Source organism: Conger conger, chromosome 3, assembly GCF_963514075.1.
Source record: "Conger conger chromosome 3, fConCon1.1, whole genome shotgun sequence".
Classification (NCBI taxonomy): domain Eukaryota; kingdom Metazoa; phylum Chordata; class Actinopteri; order Anguilliformes; family Congridae; genus Conger; species Conger conger.
In genome coordinates this window covers 62166979-62183406 of record NC_083762.1, presented here as the reverse complement: position 1 = coordinate 62183406, position 16428 = coordinate 62166979, and the positions used below count along the sequence as shown (strand labels likewise).

Genomic DNA, 16428 nt, shown 5'->3' with positions numbered 1-16428 from the left:
CTTGCATAAGTACTGAGGAAGCTTTCTGTTGGGGGCTCTGCCCAGAGAAAAGACCCAGAAGTCTGGATTCCTCTGATGTGCGAGGCAGCAGGGATTTAGCCTGTTCATAAGCCTCCCACACACAAGTAGGAAGTGGGAGGCGGACACAGCGACAGAGATAGCAGAGGGGGCGGGGCCAGAGACTCACGGTTCGAGAGGGTTAAAACCACAGGCAGTGATGAGAGAGTGTGGGCCCCCGGCAGAAAAAAAGGAGCGGGGGGGTACATGGTGTAGTCAGGCTGAAGAGGGATTGTGGTGAGTATGGGGGTGGGGTGGTGATGATGTGACAGGGTTAATTTTAAGTAGAGCTTGTGTTTGCATGATTCTTTGAACATGTATCTACAGTGGGGCAAGAAAGTATTTAGTCAGCCACCAATTGTGCAAGTTCTCCCACTTAGAAAGATGAGAGGCCTGTAATTTTCATCATAGGTATACCTCAACTATGAGAGACAAAATGAGAAAAAAAAATCCAGAAAATCACATTGTCTGATTTTTAAAGAATTTATTTGCAAATTATGGTGGAAAATAAGTATTTGGTCAATAACAAAAGTTCATCTCAATACTTATATACCCTTTGTTGGCAATGACAGAGGTCAAACGTTTTCTGTAAGTCTTCACAAGGTTTTCACACACTGTTGCTGGTATTTTGGCCCATTCCTCCATGCAGATCTCCTCTAGAGCAGTGATGTTTTGGGGCTGTCGCTGGGCAACACGGACTTTCAACTCCCTCCAAAGATTTTCTATGGGGTTGAGATCTGGAGACTGGCTAGGCCACTCCAGGACCTTGAAATGCTTCTTACGAAGCCACTCCTTCGTTGCCCGGGCGGTGTGTTTGGGATCATTGTCATGCTGAAAGACCCAGCCACGTTTCATCTTCAATGCCCTTGCTGATGGAAGGAGGTTTTCACTCAAAATCTCACGATACATGGCCCCATTCATTCTTTCCTTTACACGGATCAGTCGTCCTGGTCCCTTTACAGAAAAACAGCCCCAAAGCATGATGTTTCCACCCCCATGCTTCACAGTAGGTATGGTGTTCTTTGGATGCAACTCAGCATTCTTTCTCCTCCAAACACGACAAGTTGAGTTTTTACCAAAAAGTTCTATTTTGGTTTCATCTGACCATATGACATTCTCCCAATCTTCTTCTGGATCATCCAAATGCTCTCTAGCAAACTTCAGACGGGCCTGGACATGTACTGGCTTAAGCAGAGGGACAAGTCTGGCACTGCAGGATTTGAGTCCCTGGGGGCGTAGTGTGTCACTGATGGTAGCCTTTGTTACTTTGGTCCCAGCTCTCTGCAGGTCATTCACTAGGTCCCCCCGTGTGGTTCTGGGATTTTTGCTCACCGTTCTTGTGATCATTTTGACCCCACGGGGTGAGATCTTGCGTGGAGCCCCAGATCGAGGGAGATTATCAGTGGTCTTGTATGTCTTCCATTTTCTAATAATTGCTCCCACAGTTGATTTCTTCACACCAAGCTGCTTACCTATTGCAGACTCAGGCTTCCCAGCCTGGTGCAGGTCTACAGTTTTGTTTCTGGTGTCCTTTGACAGCTCTTTGGTCTTGGCCATAGTGGAGTTTGGAGTGTGACTGTTTGAGGTTGTGGACAGGTGTCTTTTATACTGATAACGAGTTCAAACAGGTGCCATTAATACAGGTAACGAGTGGAGGACAGAGGAGCCTCTTCAAGAAGAAGTTACAGGTCTGTGAGAGCCAGAAATCTTGCTTGTTTGTAGGTGACCAAATACTTATTTTACCGAGGAATTTACCAATGAATTCATTAAAAATCCTACAATGTGATTTCCTGGATTCTTTCCCCCCATTCTGTCTCTCATAGTTGAAGTGTACCTATGATGAAAATTACAGGCCTCTCTCATCTTTTTAAGTGGGAGAACTTGCACAATTGGTGGCTGACTAAATACTTTTTTGCCCCACTGTATGTTTAACAGTCATTTCCAGAACATTTTTGTCCACTTACTGCAAGAAAAAAAATTTGAATACATTTTAAAATGGTTTCATGCAACGCCCCATGCCCTGTTTAACATGTCCCGGGTTTAATGTAAGTATGCTATAATTGCCTCTTTTATATTTGAAGTGTTTCTTAAAGGAAAACATTTTGGGAAATTTGAAATAGACGTTTTTGGAGAAGTTAGATGATTGGAACTATAACCACTGAACACCGCTGTGTCCTCTTCCGTCTTCTGCTGGTTGAGCGCAGTGATCCGCGCCCCTTCTTAAAGTAGTTTTAAAAGGTATAACTTATAAATAATGATACCTTGTGTAAAAAAGACAGCTTCGGAGTTGCTGTAAGGTGTATTTCTTTACTTTGAAGGAATAGGCTAATGATTCCTATAGGCTTCAAGTATTTATGCTAAGCTAACATGTTATGCTAACATGGAAGTTGAGCCAGTGATGCACAAAAATCAAAATAAAATCGAACATCTCATCAGAAAAAAGGTATATATGCCAAAATGTTGGTGTTTTCCTTTAAGAATATGTTCCATTAACATTGGGCGGGTGAAAAACATCTGTTGTGTCCTTGCAGATATGACCTACCCCCGAAGAAGACATCATATCCAGAGTCAACGTTGTCTCCCAGCTCCATTACCCAAGACTGCTGGTCATCCAGAGTTAGAGACACCAGTTGTCCCCTTGCATTGAGACTGACTGAGTGCCACTGCCCATCGTTCAAACTGTGACCTGCAGACAAAGGCATTGTTTGGACTACTGTCCAGGACAGAAGGGAGTTATGGGATTGCTGAGTGACTGTTGAAAAAAAAACACTCCTGAACATTGCTGGATACCTAAAGTTACTTGCAGGTCTTTCAATATGGGGATTTTAGAAACAGATTGAAGCAATGTTTTTATTTAGATTTTCTTCCTTTCCTGTTAGCTCAATATAAAATAAAACCCATGATGACTATTCGGATGGTAATGCTTGATTTAAGGGTGAATCTCAGATCTGACTAAATGAAGTTCTGACAGTGCAGGGATCTCGCAGTGCATGTCTGCTGCATTTCCTCAGAGCCTTCTGCCCCTGCCATCTGCTGAGATATCCCATCACATCATCTGAAAAAATGCATAATCCGTGGGTGTAAAAAAGTCTGGCATCAAGCCTTTAAAAGCCATTACGGAAATGTATAGGTTCGATGCATAGTGAGACATTATTTTATGTATGTTTTATGTGCACTCAGTAACAATCTTAAAAATAAAACAGTTTCCTCTGAGAAATTCCCACTCGAATATCCCAAGACGGATTGTCTATATCCCCACAGAGAAACCCACAGCCCTCCATTGCTGAGAAATCGGATTTAACTTTGACTGATGTCTCTGTTCGCGCCTGGAGACAAACCCCTCTAGCTCCGCATTGCTCAGAGCGGAACAATCCCTCACTCCAACCCTGACGGACACAAGCCAAGCTCTCTCATCCCTCTTCATTTAAAAATAATACAAAAACTTCCACTAAGAAATGTGTGTGCGCGCTGATAACATTTTGTTACATCGAGGAAACAGAGGACACAGCTGCACCATATGGGGTGTATGGGGTATTACTGGAGTGTCTCCGGGAAATAAGAGTCACTGCATCACTGAAAAAGTTAGGCCCCGGCTGTCCTCAGGCCTTGGCTGGAGTTATTGAGTGAGGTCTGTAAGTATTTGGACAGTTCTACAATTTCTGTACTCCAGCACATTGCATTTGATGGCAATGATGTTGACAAATGCCAACAAGACTTGAATGGCAATCAAGAGCCTAGAATCAAGACTCGATACTTAAAGTGTCCTCATACCTGCGCTAAGGAAGCGATTGTATACACCTGACTAATCAGAAACAGCTGAGAAGCCAAGTGTCCAATTACTTTTGGCCCCATAAAATATGGGGACTATGTATAAAAAGGGATGTTATTCCTACACAGATCACCTGATATGGATGCAAAAACTCTCAAATTAAAGGTTACAATCTGTAATTTAACCTCATCTAAATTGTTTAATTTCAAATGCAATGTGCTGGAGTGCACAACCGAAAGAATGGAGATTGTACCACTGTACAAATACTTATGGACCTCACTGTATAACTGCCATCCAAGGCCCTTGCCTCCAGCACAACATGTATCTGGGTGTAGAAGCTGGAGACGGCGTGTCCCTCACCTGTAGATATGTCAGATTTTTGCAGGGCCGATCTACGGTGAGTGAGGTGGAGCCGCCCCTCACTGATCTGCAGGACCAGGTGCTCGGGGTCTGAGTTGAGCTGCGTGGAGAACAGTAGGCCGTCCCGGTTCCAGGTGCGGAACTGTAGGCGCACGGAGAGCCCTGCTGTCAGCTCCGTCGGGATCATCAGGAAGCTGGAGCTGGAGCTAATGAACGTGGTCGCCACCAGCTGCTGCTCTGAACAGGAAAAGGTCACGTTGCCCTGGAGATGACAAGACACAGCCTTACACATTGGAAAAGAATACACACAAAAGTACTCGGTATGTCAGAATAGTCACATCACAGCTGTCTGTCACTATCACATCGGGATGTTCCCCACAGAACTGTCTCAAACGAACAAATCAAAATTGACAGTAAATGCACTGACATACACATGCATGGTATGAGCTTTTACAGTGTCTTCCTCAAATGGGTACCAGCTGTTAGATACAGTTTTCTGTACATGATTTATCATTAATCGAATAATCAAGCAAAATCAGCACACGATTCAGATTGTCAACAGAACATCGACAGATGAATGATCATAGGACATTATAAAAATAATACCAAGCAGGTAATTTGCATTAAGTGTCATGAAGAGTAAGTAATTACCCTCATCTCCGTAAATCCCTGTACCAGACAATGATTTACAATGGTGTGGGATAGTGTCATCGCAATCCTCTGCTTCACAAGGTCACATGATTGCCACCTCAATCCACATAACGTCATTAAAATCAGACAGAGAATTATGTCACTATCTCGCATCACTGATTTTAGAGCAGATTATAAGGGAAGGTATCTCACCATTGATTTGAGTTGCATTAGCCTCTTGCCCGAAGTACAGGCTTCTGATTATATGGTCTACTGAATGCTTATGTTTCTACGGGATTTGTGGTTTAGTAATCAGACAGCATCAGACAGCACTTTCAGACCAGGGGTAGTGGCTAGCATGACAGCAAGCCCTTCTCAGATCATGTTTACCGAAACACGTTACAGTGAAGCCATGAGATATAGAATTGCCTTTGTAGTTCACGTAAAAATCGTACAACTAATATGTAGCTAGCTAGACTGTGAATTATTTTAAGTAACCTAGCTGTCGGACTTGGTTAGGTACTCTTAACACTAAGAAGGCTGCTTTTTTAAATTTTACTTGCTTCAACCACCAAGCCTGATGCCACTGTCCAGCATTACACTGAGCTCTGCAGCTAAAGGCACCTATTTTCCTAAAAGTTATGAAACCAAGGGCCAGTTTCCTCAGAGAACTCACAGCCTTGGTGGTTTGTATGAGTAGTGACGCCACTCAAATAGGTTACATTTCATGCATTTGTCATGTACGTAGTCTATTTAGTTTTCTCAAAAGTCTCTGTTTGTGTTAAAAACTGAAAATATATTGGAGTGATACATCCGTGGATAATTTATATCACTACCACATCCATAATTATTCATCCCCACGCTAGTCCAATTTTGCAACCAATTTACATGGTTGCAATGGATCAATTGTATATAATTATACGTTGGAAATTAGTTTGATAGGGCCCGATGGAAAAATTAATATGAAACATTGGTCATTCAGTTGCTGAATAGTATGCAGGAGAAGGGGACACCTCTTTACACCTGGGTACCAGTCTGCTGGCTATTGTTTTCTGAAGAAAATGTCACAAATTACTGGCATTCTTTTGCCAGTTAATTCTGAATTACAAAGTCAATTGGGACTGGCGGAGGGAGACTCATTTTATTGAACACTAACCAGGTGTTCATATTTCTCCACAGTCATTCCAGGAATTAATTCACTTTCAAATCAAAATTTTGTTTGAAATGTAAAATTAACCAGAAAATGGAATTAACCCTATGCAGAACTATACCTGTTGTGATATAATTGTAACACATAAAGCTATCATCAATTAGCTGTAGTTACAGCTATGTGCCAGATTTTCATAATTTGTGGGATTGACTTCAACTTGATGAAGAGACAGTCATAATTAGCAGGGTGCAACAGAAACAGCAATATCTCACTCCATGGGTTTCCTGTCCCCCAGGTCCCCTCCACTATCTTCTCCAGTCTATTTAAGTGCCAGATAGATATCTCTGTTCCCAGCACAGAGTGGGACACCTCACCAACACCCGCTAATTGGACACTAAAGGACTTCTTGAGAGGCCATCATTATATCACACAGACAGAATGTGCAACGACTTGAGAAAACAGGCAACTGCTGTGAGATTCTCCCAAGACCATATAGTGAAGATGCAGGATGTTACAGTTCAATCAAGAGAACTTTGCAAACCAACTCTGAGGACCACTAGTAGGTATACTGAATTGAGCAGGCCTGGGAACAGGTGCGCTGAATTGAGCAGGGCCCTGAGCAGGTGTGCTTAATTGAGCTTATTGCATTATATGGCCCGCCACTTGACCTATCATGAACTAATACACAACATATGCTTCATTTCTCTGACCACATTGATAGATGGAGTCATTTACATGTAATTAATTTGTTGCTTGGCAGAACATTGAGTGTTTGTGTTTTCCTGGGTTAGATGAGCAAAACATTGTTTGCCGAAGCACTATAAGCACAGCTGACAATATTTGTCAGAAGTTTAGATTAAGTAACACACAGTAAAACCAGGAACCCTTCCAAGACTGGAACATGGACTAAAGTAACAAAAGCTGTTCAGGGTTTTATTCAGTGAACTTATCCAGCTAACTCAGTAACCCTGCTCCGTGATATACCCTCCAGGCAATTTCAATTATTATTTAAATTATATCCCAATAGATGGAACTGCTAAACACCAGACATACAAGTACAAGTATACAGCATGGCAGAATGGGGTTTTGCTTTATGACTTCATCTTCACCAAAGTCTTTGAAATGTCATTCCACATCTTCCACAAGCCCCAGAAGGTTCTTTGGCCATGTTGTGTGTGTGTGTGTGTGTGTGTGTGTGTGTGTGTGTGTGTGTGTGTGTGTGTGTGTGTGCGTGCGCGCGCTTGCGCAGCTCTACAGTGGAGCATAACCAGACATTGTGTTGAAGGTGAAGCAAGGTTGACGTAACATTAACCACTGCGCTTAAATTGCTTCAGTAAAATTTGCCAGCTGTGTAAATTGGTAATCAATACAATGAGATCAATACAAGCAATTATGGATAAGTGTACATGCCAAGTAAATCACAACAGATTTGCCACAAGTAATTTTTCAAGTGCCAGGCTGGCGTCTTATTTACTGTGAGTCTAGTGACCGCTGTTCATTGATATCTGCAAAAAGGCTGTTTGGGAGGGGTCGTACCACACTGTAGATCTGAGGTTTTCGTCTCTTGGCCAGGTCAATGATATTCACTCCATTGTAGTAGAGGTTCTCTATGCAGCCGTGGAAGTTCTTCCTGAGAAAGGTCCCTGGTTTCCCAGGGAGTGGAATTCCTCCAAAGCTAAGCTTTGAGAAAGAAACAAAGGATGAGAGAGATGAAGAAGACACATTATACCTCATTTCTCTGTCTTTACTCCAATAGGCAGATCAATTGTGGTCTCCTGGTTTGGTTCATTGATGTACACACTTGATTTATCATTGGGAATGAGGCAAGATAAACAATCTTCTACAAAAAAGAGTGTAGTATACCTGTGTTTTAAAATGCCATGTACAGTACTCTTGGAAGGCTGTGGTTGGGAAGGGGGGGTCTAATACAACACTGTGAATGATGCAGTCTTTTAATACCATGGCTGCATGAAAGGAAAATAATCGGTCTATGATTTGTGGTGTTGAGCTCAGTATGTCATGACAACCCATTCATGACCAATTCAGACACTTCGCTCAATTTTTACAAGAAATAGCAGCACAGGTTTGAAAGCAGTCCTCACTTTAAGAAGTAATTAGATTTGAATCTTAGCTCTGAAGTTCACGGCTTTCACAGGGAACTGAGTTGCTGTCGGTTCTTTTTTTGTTTGTTGAGAAAAATCAATAGACTGCACTGAGTGCATTGTGTTTATAACCTCAACCAGAGTCCTTTTTTGCTTTTTCAGCAGTAACTTTCAGTGTCAGAGTTGGATTTCAGAGGTTTGATATGAAGAACAACAAAGTCAGTTCCTAACTGGAGTGAATTTGTATAAAACACAAGTGCCTCAGTAAAAGATAATTTGCTAAATACTGTAATGCAATGTCATTTGTAATAAAAACCAACAGTAAGTTTGTTCACTGCTTTGATGTTTTCCATGCTGACATACTGTGACTGATGGAGCACTTTGGATAAGTACATGATATTAAATCTCTTTCCATTTAATGCAATGATTACTTTCTTAGAAGACATTGCATGAGATACAGCTTTACTATAAATTGTGAGGCTGTGTGTGAGAGAAAGATTATGCATGTCTGCATGTGCGTGTGTGTGTGTGCGAAAGAGAAAGAGCAAGAGAGAAAGATTATGTGTGTGTGTGAGTGTGCATAGTAAAAAGAATTAGCATGGATTTATCTGTGTGTGTGTGGCACAGAAGGAGGGGGTGGACGTTCTCACCTCATAGTCAACATCCAGTGAGTCTCCCTCACCCTTGGTGCGGAAATGCTCTGTGTGTTTGTCAACGGTAAAGTTCACCAGCTTGTTAAATCGCTCAACAAGCACAGAGTGCCAGTACTGATCATCCAGCAGGCTGCCCAGGGTGACTGACATGCGACCACTACTGGAATGGAGCTTGGCATCATCTGAGTAAATAGAGAAAAAGAGACAGAGACAGAGAGAGGGAGAGAGAGATGGGGGTAGAGAAAGGGTTAGCAGATGAAAAGGATGGATGCAAGGAGGTAACTACAACTATTAACTGGCCTTTCAAATGAACAGTGACATGACTATACAGCAATGGACATACAAATACCAAACACATGCAATAAAGTGCACATGCAATAGCATGCACATCAGTAAAGTAACATTCTTGACAGCAATATGTGCAGATGAAGTGTCATTTAATCGCATAGTCCCCTTTGACCATTGATCCTTGACCCTTGACTTACCGAGGTTGAGGTGTAGGGCCAGCCTGCCTCTGTGCAGCTCCAGGGTTATGTAATCCCCCCTCTGTCCCTCCCCGTGAACTAGCACTCCCTCCCCTTGCTGGCTCCGGAACTTGAGTGAGATCACATCTTTCACGGTGCTCATGGACTTCTGGTTAAACCGGTACAGAAGTGAGCTTCTGCCATCAAAGTCTGCCACATCTGATTCTGAGCAAGACAAGAAACAAACACATGAAAAGTTTATGGGTAAGAACTCATTAAAGTAAGAATCCATTGAGTATAAATCCATACACTTAGCTGAGATAATGAATACAACATTAAAAATTAATGGACACACACAGTCAGCTGAAATACCTCTAAAATGAAGTCTTACTTAATATGAAAATGAAATGTATGAATACGAGTATGAATGAAAAGATGTGAATTTATTAGTTAATTGTGAATTGGGCTGAAGAAACCTTTATTAACCTCCTCTGCTTGCCTAAACAAATCTGGATCTGCCTCCATTTTTCTAGTGTCTGACTAACTGTTACCCTAAGGAGTTTCAGCACAAAAATGATTGAATGTTCAGACCTGCTTCCATTGGGTCGAGCAAAATAACGTTGCTTCTGAATCCTGTCTGTTGCAGGATTACTCTCTGAATAAATACGACAATCTGTGATATGCACCTGTTCTTTTCCTGCAGAACTAAGGCGATATTAAGTACCGGGTATGAGCCTTTAGGCAAAAAGATTTTGACATGATGACATGTCTGAACAAGCTGTCAAACCTAGACTTGACTTCATCAAAAATGCATGCACCGCTGTCTCTTAAATCTTCTGCTGGATAAAACACAGAAACGCACACTCATACCCATCACCGCTCTCTTTTTGCCTCTCCCTCTCTCTCTCTCTCTCTCTCTCTCTCTCACTCTCACTCTCACTCTCACTCTCACACACACACACACACACACACACACACACACACAGTACATCTGTATGTATCCAACACAACAAAGCAAGCACAAACATACTCAACGCAGCCAGTCAGGGGCAAGCATATTGAACACAACCAATCAGGCACACACATACCTAACAGAACCAATTAGGTACACACATACCTGTACAGAACCCAACACAACCAATCAGGGCACACACATAGCATACCCAACACAACTTGAGACAGCTCCCTATATGCCTCCGCATTGCTGGCGTAAGCCTGAGGGAGGGAGGAAGGGAGGGAGCAGTGACTCTCCGCTTGTCTCCTCGCCTGATTAATGACCTCCGCAGAATCAGCACGTTTAGAGCCAGTTCCTAATGAACAGTGAGGGTGCGTTGCACCCCAACCCTGGGGGAACCCCTTCTTTTTTCCTGCCTCATCTCAGCCAATGTATCATGCACTACAGTCCGGCCAGTGTTGCTAGGCACACTGCCAGATTTCACAGGGGCCCTCTCAAAGACGCTAGTATACAGGGAAGTGTGTATCTACACATACATACTGTAGCTCATACCATGCCATTGGCTGTTGATAGAGATGCCCGGAAAACAGTAATAGTTTTCAAGAAACCTCTTATTTGTGAACTGTGTGTAAGTGCAAGATTGTTTATCTTACACTTTATTTTTGGAACTGAAAGCAATAATCTCCCACATAATCCATAACAAAAATATCACCACAAACATATCATCTTTCCATCAAATAACATCATCGGAGTGAAGGTGAGGGTCACAGGTGAAGGCAACAATTTCAACAAGAGATTCAAAAAGATGCCCGATTCAATACGGTTCGCACTGAAATGTAATTTAGATGTTTGGATAGCTCAAAACACAATCGAAAGTGGAAGAAGACTGTTTCAAGAGAATTATTTATTAAAAGGAGTGAAAAACAAGTTCCTGCAAGGTTACGGCTTTTTGTAAAACTACCATTCAAGGATTTCAGCTCCGGCAAATCCAACCTGCGGAGAGCTATTTGTCATCGGTGTCTTGAACTTCGAAACAAAATGGATTACAAATGGCATACTTTGGAAAGTACAGACTGAAACAACAACATTGCAACCTCAATTCCTTAGCATGCTCAACAAACACTGTATCTGCAGTTTGCTAGCCCACCAGAGAATGGTATTGCTTGGGTTACATAAACTGTACCTCAAAGGGATGGAGTCAAAAGCCAAGAAGATTCATGTGTCAAATACATAACTCCTCTGAAAAATGCCCTTCTGAGAATCCAGCCTGGGACCACCTTTCTGCTCTGGGAATTGCTGCTGTCTAAAGTACTGGAAAGATAAGTCAAGAATATCCTAAAGTCTGAGGTCTAAGAACACAAGACCCATTTTCCACATTTCATAATAGGCAAAAAAACGTAATAATCAATTTTTTCATCCTTTACACTGGTTGTTATAGCCTTAATTGTTTTTTTTTAGTTCTTTTTTAAGAAAGGTATTCTGTCAAATATGATTAATGACTTTACGGATTCATTCTTTCATTGGTTGATTGAGTTCATGGCTGATTGATTGATTAATTAATTGGATGACAGGTTGTTTAATTTCTGCAGGTGTCTCCAAAGCACCATAGTTCAAGGAGGCTTGCGTCCCCTCAGGCTTTTTTGGGGGGCTTTTATGAGTTCAAGTGAGGCGTTTCCCGTGCACTGTTTTTTTTAGCAAAGAACACAATCACCCGGCATTAATGCAGGGCTATAGCAGGAACCGATTCTGCTTAATGAATGTGTTCACGAAGAGATAATAGGATAAGAGCAGTAATCTATGGACTGATTCATTTAATTTAATGCCTCTTAGGAACGAGCATGAGGACCATCCCAGTTACTCACAGTGATTTATTCAGCTTTAGCCTGACAGGATTTGACTTTGAGCTGGGTGGTCCTTTATCATCTGCTCCAATCAGAATAACTGAACAAGGACAGAAGCTGCTTTAATTGAATTAAGCTTGATCAGAGGGAAAGGCAAAATACTCTCAGTTACAATGGGTCAGTTTCAGTGTACTAATATTCTGAGACTACCACCAGTTGTGCTAATGACTTTTTTTGTGTTTATCAGATGTAGGAAAACTATCAAGGCTAAATTGTGCTTATCCCGATTGCGGTTTCCTCGCCAGTTTGTTGGTCTAGCCTCCTGTAGAGGAGTGCTTTAAAGTAAAACTATATGCTAAAGTGCTAACAGCCCTAATCCCTCATCCCTGGCCAGGTTTTACACAACAGAGAAAAATAACAGAGGGAAACTCACTGTAGGTGCATCCATAGACCTCCACCCTGAGGCCTACCCAGCCACTGGCACTCCAGTCCAGGGGAACAAAGCGCAGGAATCTGGTCCTGAGGGAATGTGGGAAGCGGTGGTGGACAACGCTGTCTGCGTTTGTGTTTCCAGTAAATGTCTGGTGAGAAATGGTGAAACAGAGATAAGACACAGTGAAAATTCAGTACTGTGTGTTCACCTCTTCATAACAACATTGTGGGTCACTGTAAGCTCCTTTTTTGTTACTGTAAATAGTGTGCAGCTGAAACTAATTCAGTCTCAGTTCACTTGCAGAACCTAAAAGAGTAAATGCATGTTTCAGCCTGGCCCCGCCTACTACCATTCAGTACAGTAGGTGTGTCAATCTCATTTACATAAAGTACTCTCAAACCAATCAGATGCCGGAAGTGTTCTGTGTTGTACTGATCTGCAACAGCAGGCTCTCCAACTTTGAAAATGAGCATAAACAGTACACAGAAAAGTAAACTTAAAAGGCTAGCAAAAAGCACTAACATAAATAATAAAATAGAACATATTTTTGACAGTTATGGATTTACTACACAGCTTTCACCACCTGTGTTGTCTTGTTAATCGGCAAATTGCTTGCTAATTATTTCCCATTCACACCTTCCCAGCTGTTCCAACAGCTCCAGACAGCTTGCTTTCACACCGATTGTATACTGCACACTCTCAGTAATCCTCCAAAACCACATGTTCAAAGATAAGTAGTTAGATACAATATGTTAGACAATAAATGTACATTTCTAGTTGCGAGCTCAATAACTTGCACTATATGATGAAAGTTGCAATTTGAGGTTAGACTGAATAATTTAGGTTATTATTGACTTGCTTATCTACTTGCTACTGGACATTACTTCAGGTTAAGCCACCACAGTCTATTTGCAATACCAGTACCAACAAACTGTGTGGACATCAGATTATCTTTCTTCTTTCTTGTGTTATTATTTCTTTCTTTCTTTCTTTCTCCGTTTTAGGTGATGAATTTTAAAAAGCACCATAGAAATGTGTCAAAATACAAAACAAAAAAATCATGTCACACAAGGCTTCCCACAGACATGAATAATGCTGCATTTAAACTCTGTTTTATTGGATTCAGAAAAATGTTTTGTCAGATTAACAAGTAAATAAATTCAAGTTGTATGTTAATATATGTTAATGCTCAAAAAGAACCATGTCAGGGCTAGTAATTTAGCAAATGAATGCAAAAAAATGTATGCGCAAAAAACAGTCCATCAAAGCAGATCTTGGGACATACAGAACAGTAAACAACAAAATAAACCAAGGGCATGCAAGCACAGATTTCAAAAAGGAAGCTTTTTTCTTCTGATAACACATAAAGGCTCTTCACTCTTATTGACTTCAAAGACCTCCGCATCAAATTCAGCAAAGCCATTAGAATGAAAATGAGAGTTTAAAATCCCTGTGGTATTACAATCTACAGCCTATTGCAAAATCAGAGCCACTCTGGGAACAGCTACAGAGCATTTGAGTGCTTGTTTCAATGGCAGCAATGTAACAACTCTTAGTCTTGTACTGAAGAAAGTCTATTCCTTTTTTCTCATTTTTAGCAGTGACATGGTCCTTTTTTGGCAGGAAGTAATTAACGGAATATAGATTCATGAGGTTGTTAGGTGGATTTGGGAAAAGACTATGGGGAGAGAGGAGGAAGAAGATCTGAGAACCCTTTCACCATTGGAATCTGCTGATCTCATAAATCTCAATGTACACTTAGTGAACACTTATTATTATTAGACTTATTTTTTAGACAATTTTCTACGGCTGGAGCCTGTCCACGTAAAAGGTTTTACATGTGTTCAGAGATGCTCTTCTACATACGACTGTTGTAATGCATGGTTATTTGCGTTATTCCTGTCAGCTTTGACCAATCTGGTCCTTCTGCACTGACCTCTCTAATGAACAAGATGTTTTTGCCCGCAGAATTGCTGCTCACTGGATGTTTTTTCTTTTTCGCACCATTCTCTGCAAACTCTATAGAAACTGTTGTACATCAAAATCCCAGAAGATCAGCAGTTTCTGAGATATTCAAACCATCCTGTCTGGCACCAACAATCATTCCACGGTCAAAGTCACTTACATTAAATTACATTACAGGCATTTAGCAGACGCTCTTATCCAGAGTGCAGATTGAACACAGGGACAAGTGTGATGAGGACCCTAGTGGACAGTATGGTTCCAAGTCCTAGTGTGACCATATAGATTCAATTTGAACCCTTGAAGAATACATCAACTTAAATTAGCATACCACGGTTGGCAGATAGAATACCCCAAGTACACCAATACAATACAATACAACAATATCTATATATAACTATATATAAGTGTATTTATAATCTATGATGACTTAGATCACATTACTTCCCATTCTGACATTTGGTCTGAAAAACAGCTGAACCTCAAGACCATGTCTGCATGCTTTACACATTTACTTACTGCCACGTGATTGGCTGATTAAATATTCCCATTGACAAGCTGGTGTACAGGTATCCCTAATAAAGTGCTCAGTGAGTGGATAAGCTATACAGATTAATGGAGAAAGGGTTTGTGGCATTGGGATTGAGGCCTGATCTAAAGGGCTAGGGAGTGCTTTTCTCAACTACACATGGAAACAAGGTTAAAAGGTCTTTTGAAGGAAAACTAGGATTTAAAAAAACAAAATAAATAAAATTCAAGCTGAAATGTTGCTCTTTATATGTTTATTTAAATATTTCTTTATTCGTAATTGTCATTGCCTTCTAAGGCGACAAAGTAAGTTACTGCTCTTATGTAATTAACCCAACCTAATTACTTAGCAGCAATGGGCAGCCATAGTGCGGTGCCCAGGGACCAACTCCAGTTCGGAGGCCAGTGTTTTGATTCAAGGGCAACGGCAGAAGCACATCAAGGGGCAATTTAGACTCTCCAAATAACCTAACCTGCATGCCTTTGGACTGTGGGAGGAAACTGGAGTACCCAGAGGAAACCTAGGCAGACAAGGGGGAACATGCAAACCCCACACAGAAAGGCCCGGGCGGGGCTGAAACCCTGGACCTTCTCCTGGTGCTACCCACTACAGTGTTACCCACTGCACCACCATGCCGCCATATAATATATATATATATATATAGATATATATATATATATATATATATATATACTGTATATATATATATATATATATATACGTATACTGTAAATTTTCATGTATATAAGTGAGATGATGTGTCATTTTTAACACATGTTGTGTATAATTTTAACACATTTAGCTCAGGGACACTGTTGTGTTGAGTTTGACAGTAAATGTGTAAGCCATTCATTTGAATGTACTCAATGACTGTGATTGGGCAACACAAAAGTCTGTCTTTTTTCAAAAACATTTAAAAAATATATTTCAACCACTTATTGTACACATTAAATGCAAATGCACAATAATTATCATTTTTTGAAATGATTTTGAGTGGCCAACACGTAAACGCATCAACTGAACAGTATTCTTGCACATTGTGTGTCAAAATTATTCAGAATTAACACAACCTATGTCAAAGCACTCTTGACACAGCCTATGTGTAGAATAAATAATACATCTCTTCTTTGAGTGTATCTGGATTAATTAAAGGTACTATCCAAGGCCAGTTCTAGGCATAGGCAATTCAAATATTCAAATGCTAGCCTTGGGCACTACCTGTCTTGAGGGATAGAAAATGAAGTGGGAATTTAAAATAAATAACAAATAAATATGTTGTGTCCATGATAGTTGGCCCCCCTCCCCTTCGTCATGGTTTCTCTGAGGAATATTCATTGATAAATGTCACTATTTTTCAATTACATGGGTCCTCGTATCCTCATATGGAATTACATTTCCAGTGAACACAACTCAAGCAGTCTGGAATTTATCAAAATGATTTTATATTATGTATATTCAGTGTGTATGCAGTTTGTGGTAAAAAAAAACTGAGAGTTAATGAAGGGCAGCAAGTATTTGCCAAG

General features: G+C 40.9%; 1 protein-coding gene across 1 annotated transcript in view; it reads right to left on the bottom strand.

Moving 5' to 3' along the window:
• Positions 1-16428, bottom strand: part of cntnap5b (contactin associated protein family member 5b) — an 88241-nt gene that overhangs the window by 31556 nt on the left and 40257 nt on the right. Inside the window, exons 4-9 of the mRNA XM_061237170.1 lie at positions 12415-12562; positions 9207-9410; positions 8719-8903; positions 7503-7646; positions 4187-4448; positions 2600-2743 (exon numbers count right to left, since the gene is read on the bottom strand). Of these exons, the coding sequence (XP_061093154.1) occupies positions 2600-2743; positions 4187-4448; positions 7503-7646; positions 8719-8903; positions 9207-9410; positions 12415-12562 (1087 nt within the window). The remainder of the gene's footprint in view (positions 1-2599; positions 2744-4186; positions 4449-7502; positions 7647-8718; positions 8904-9206; positions 9411-12414; positions 12563-16428) is intronic.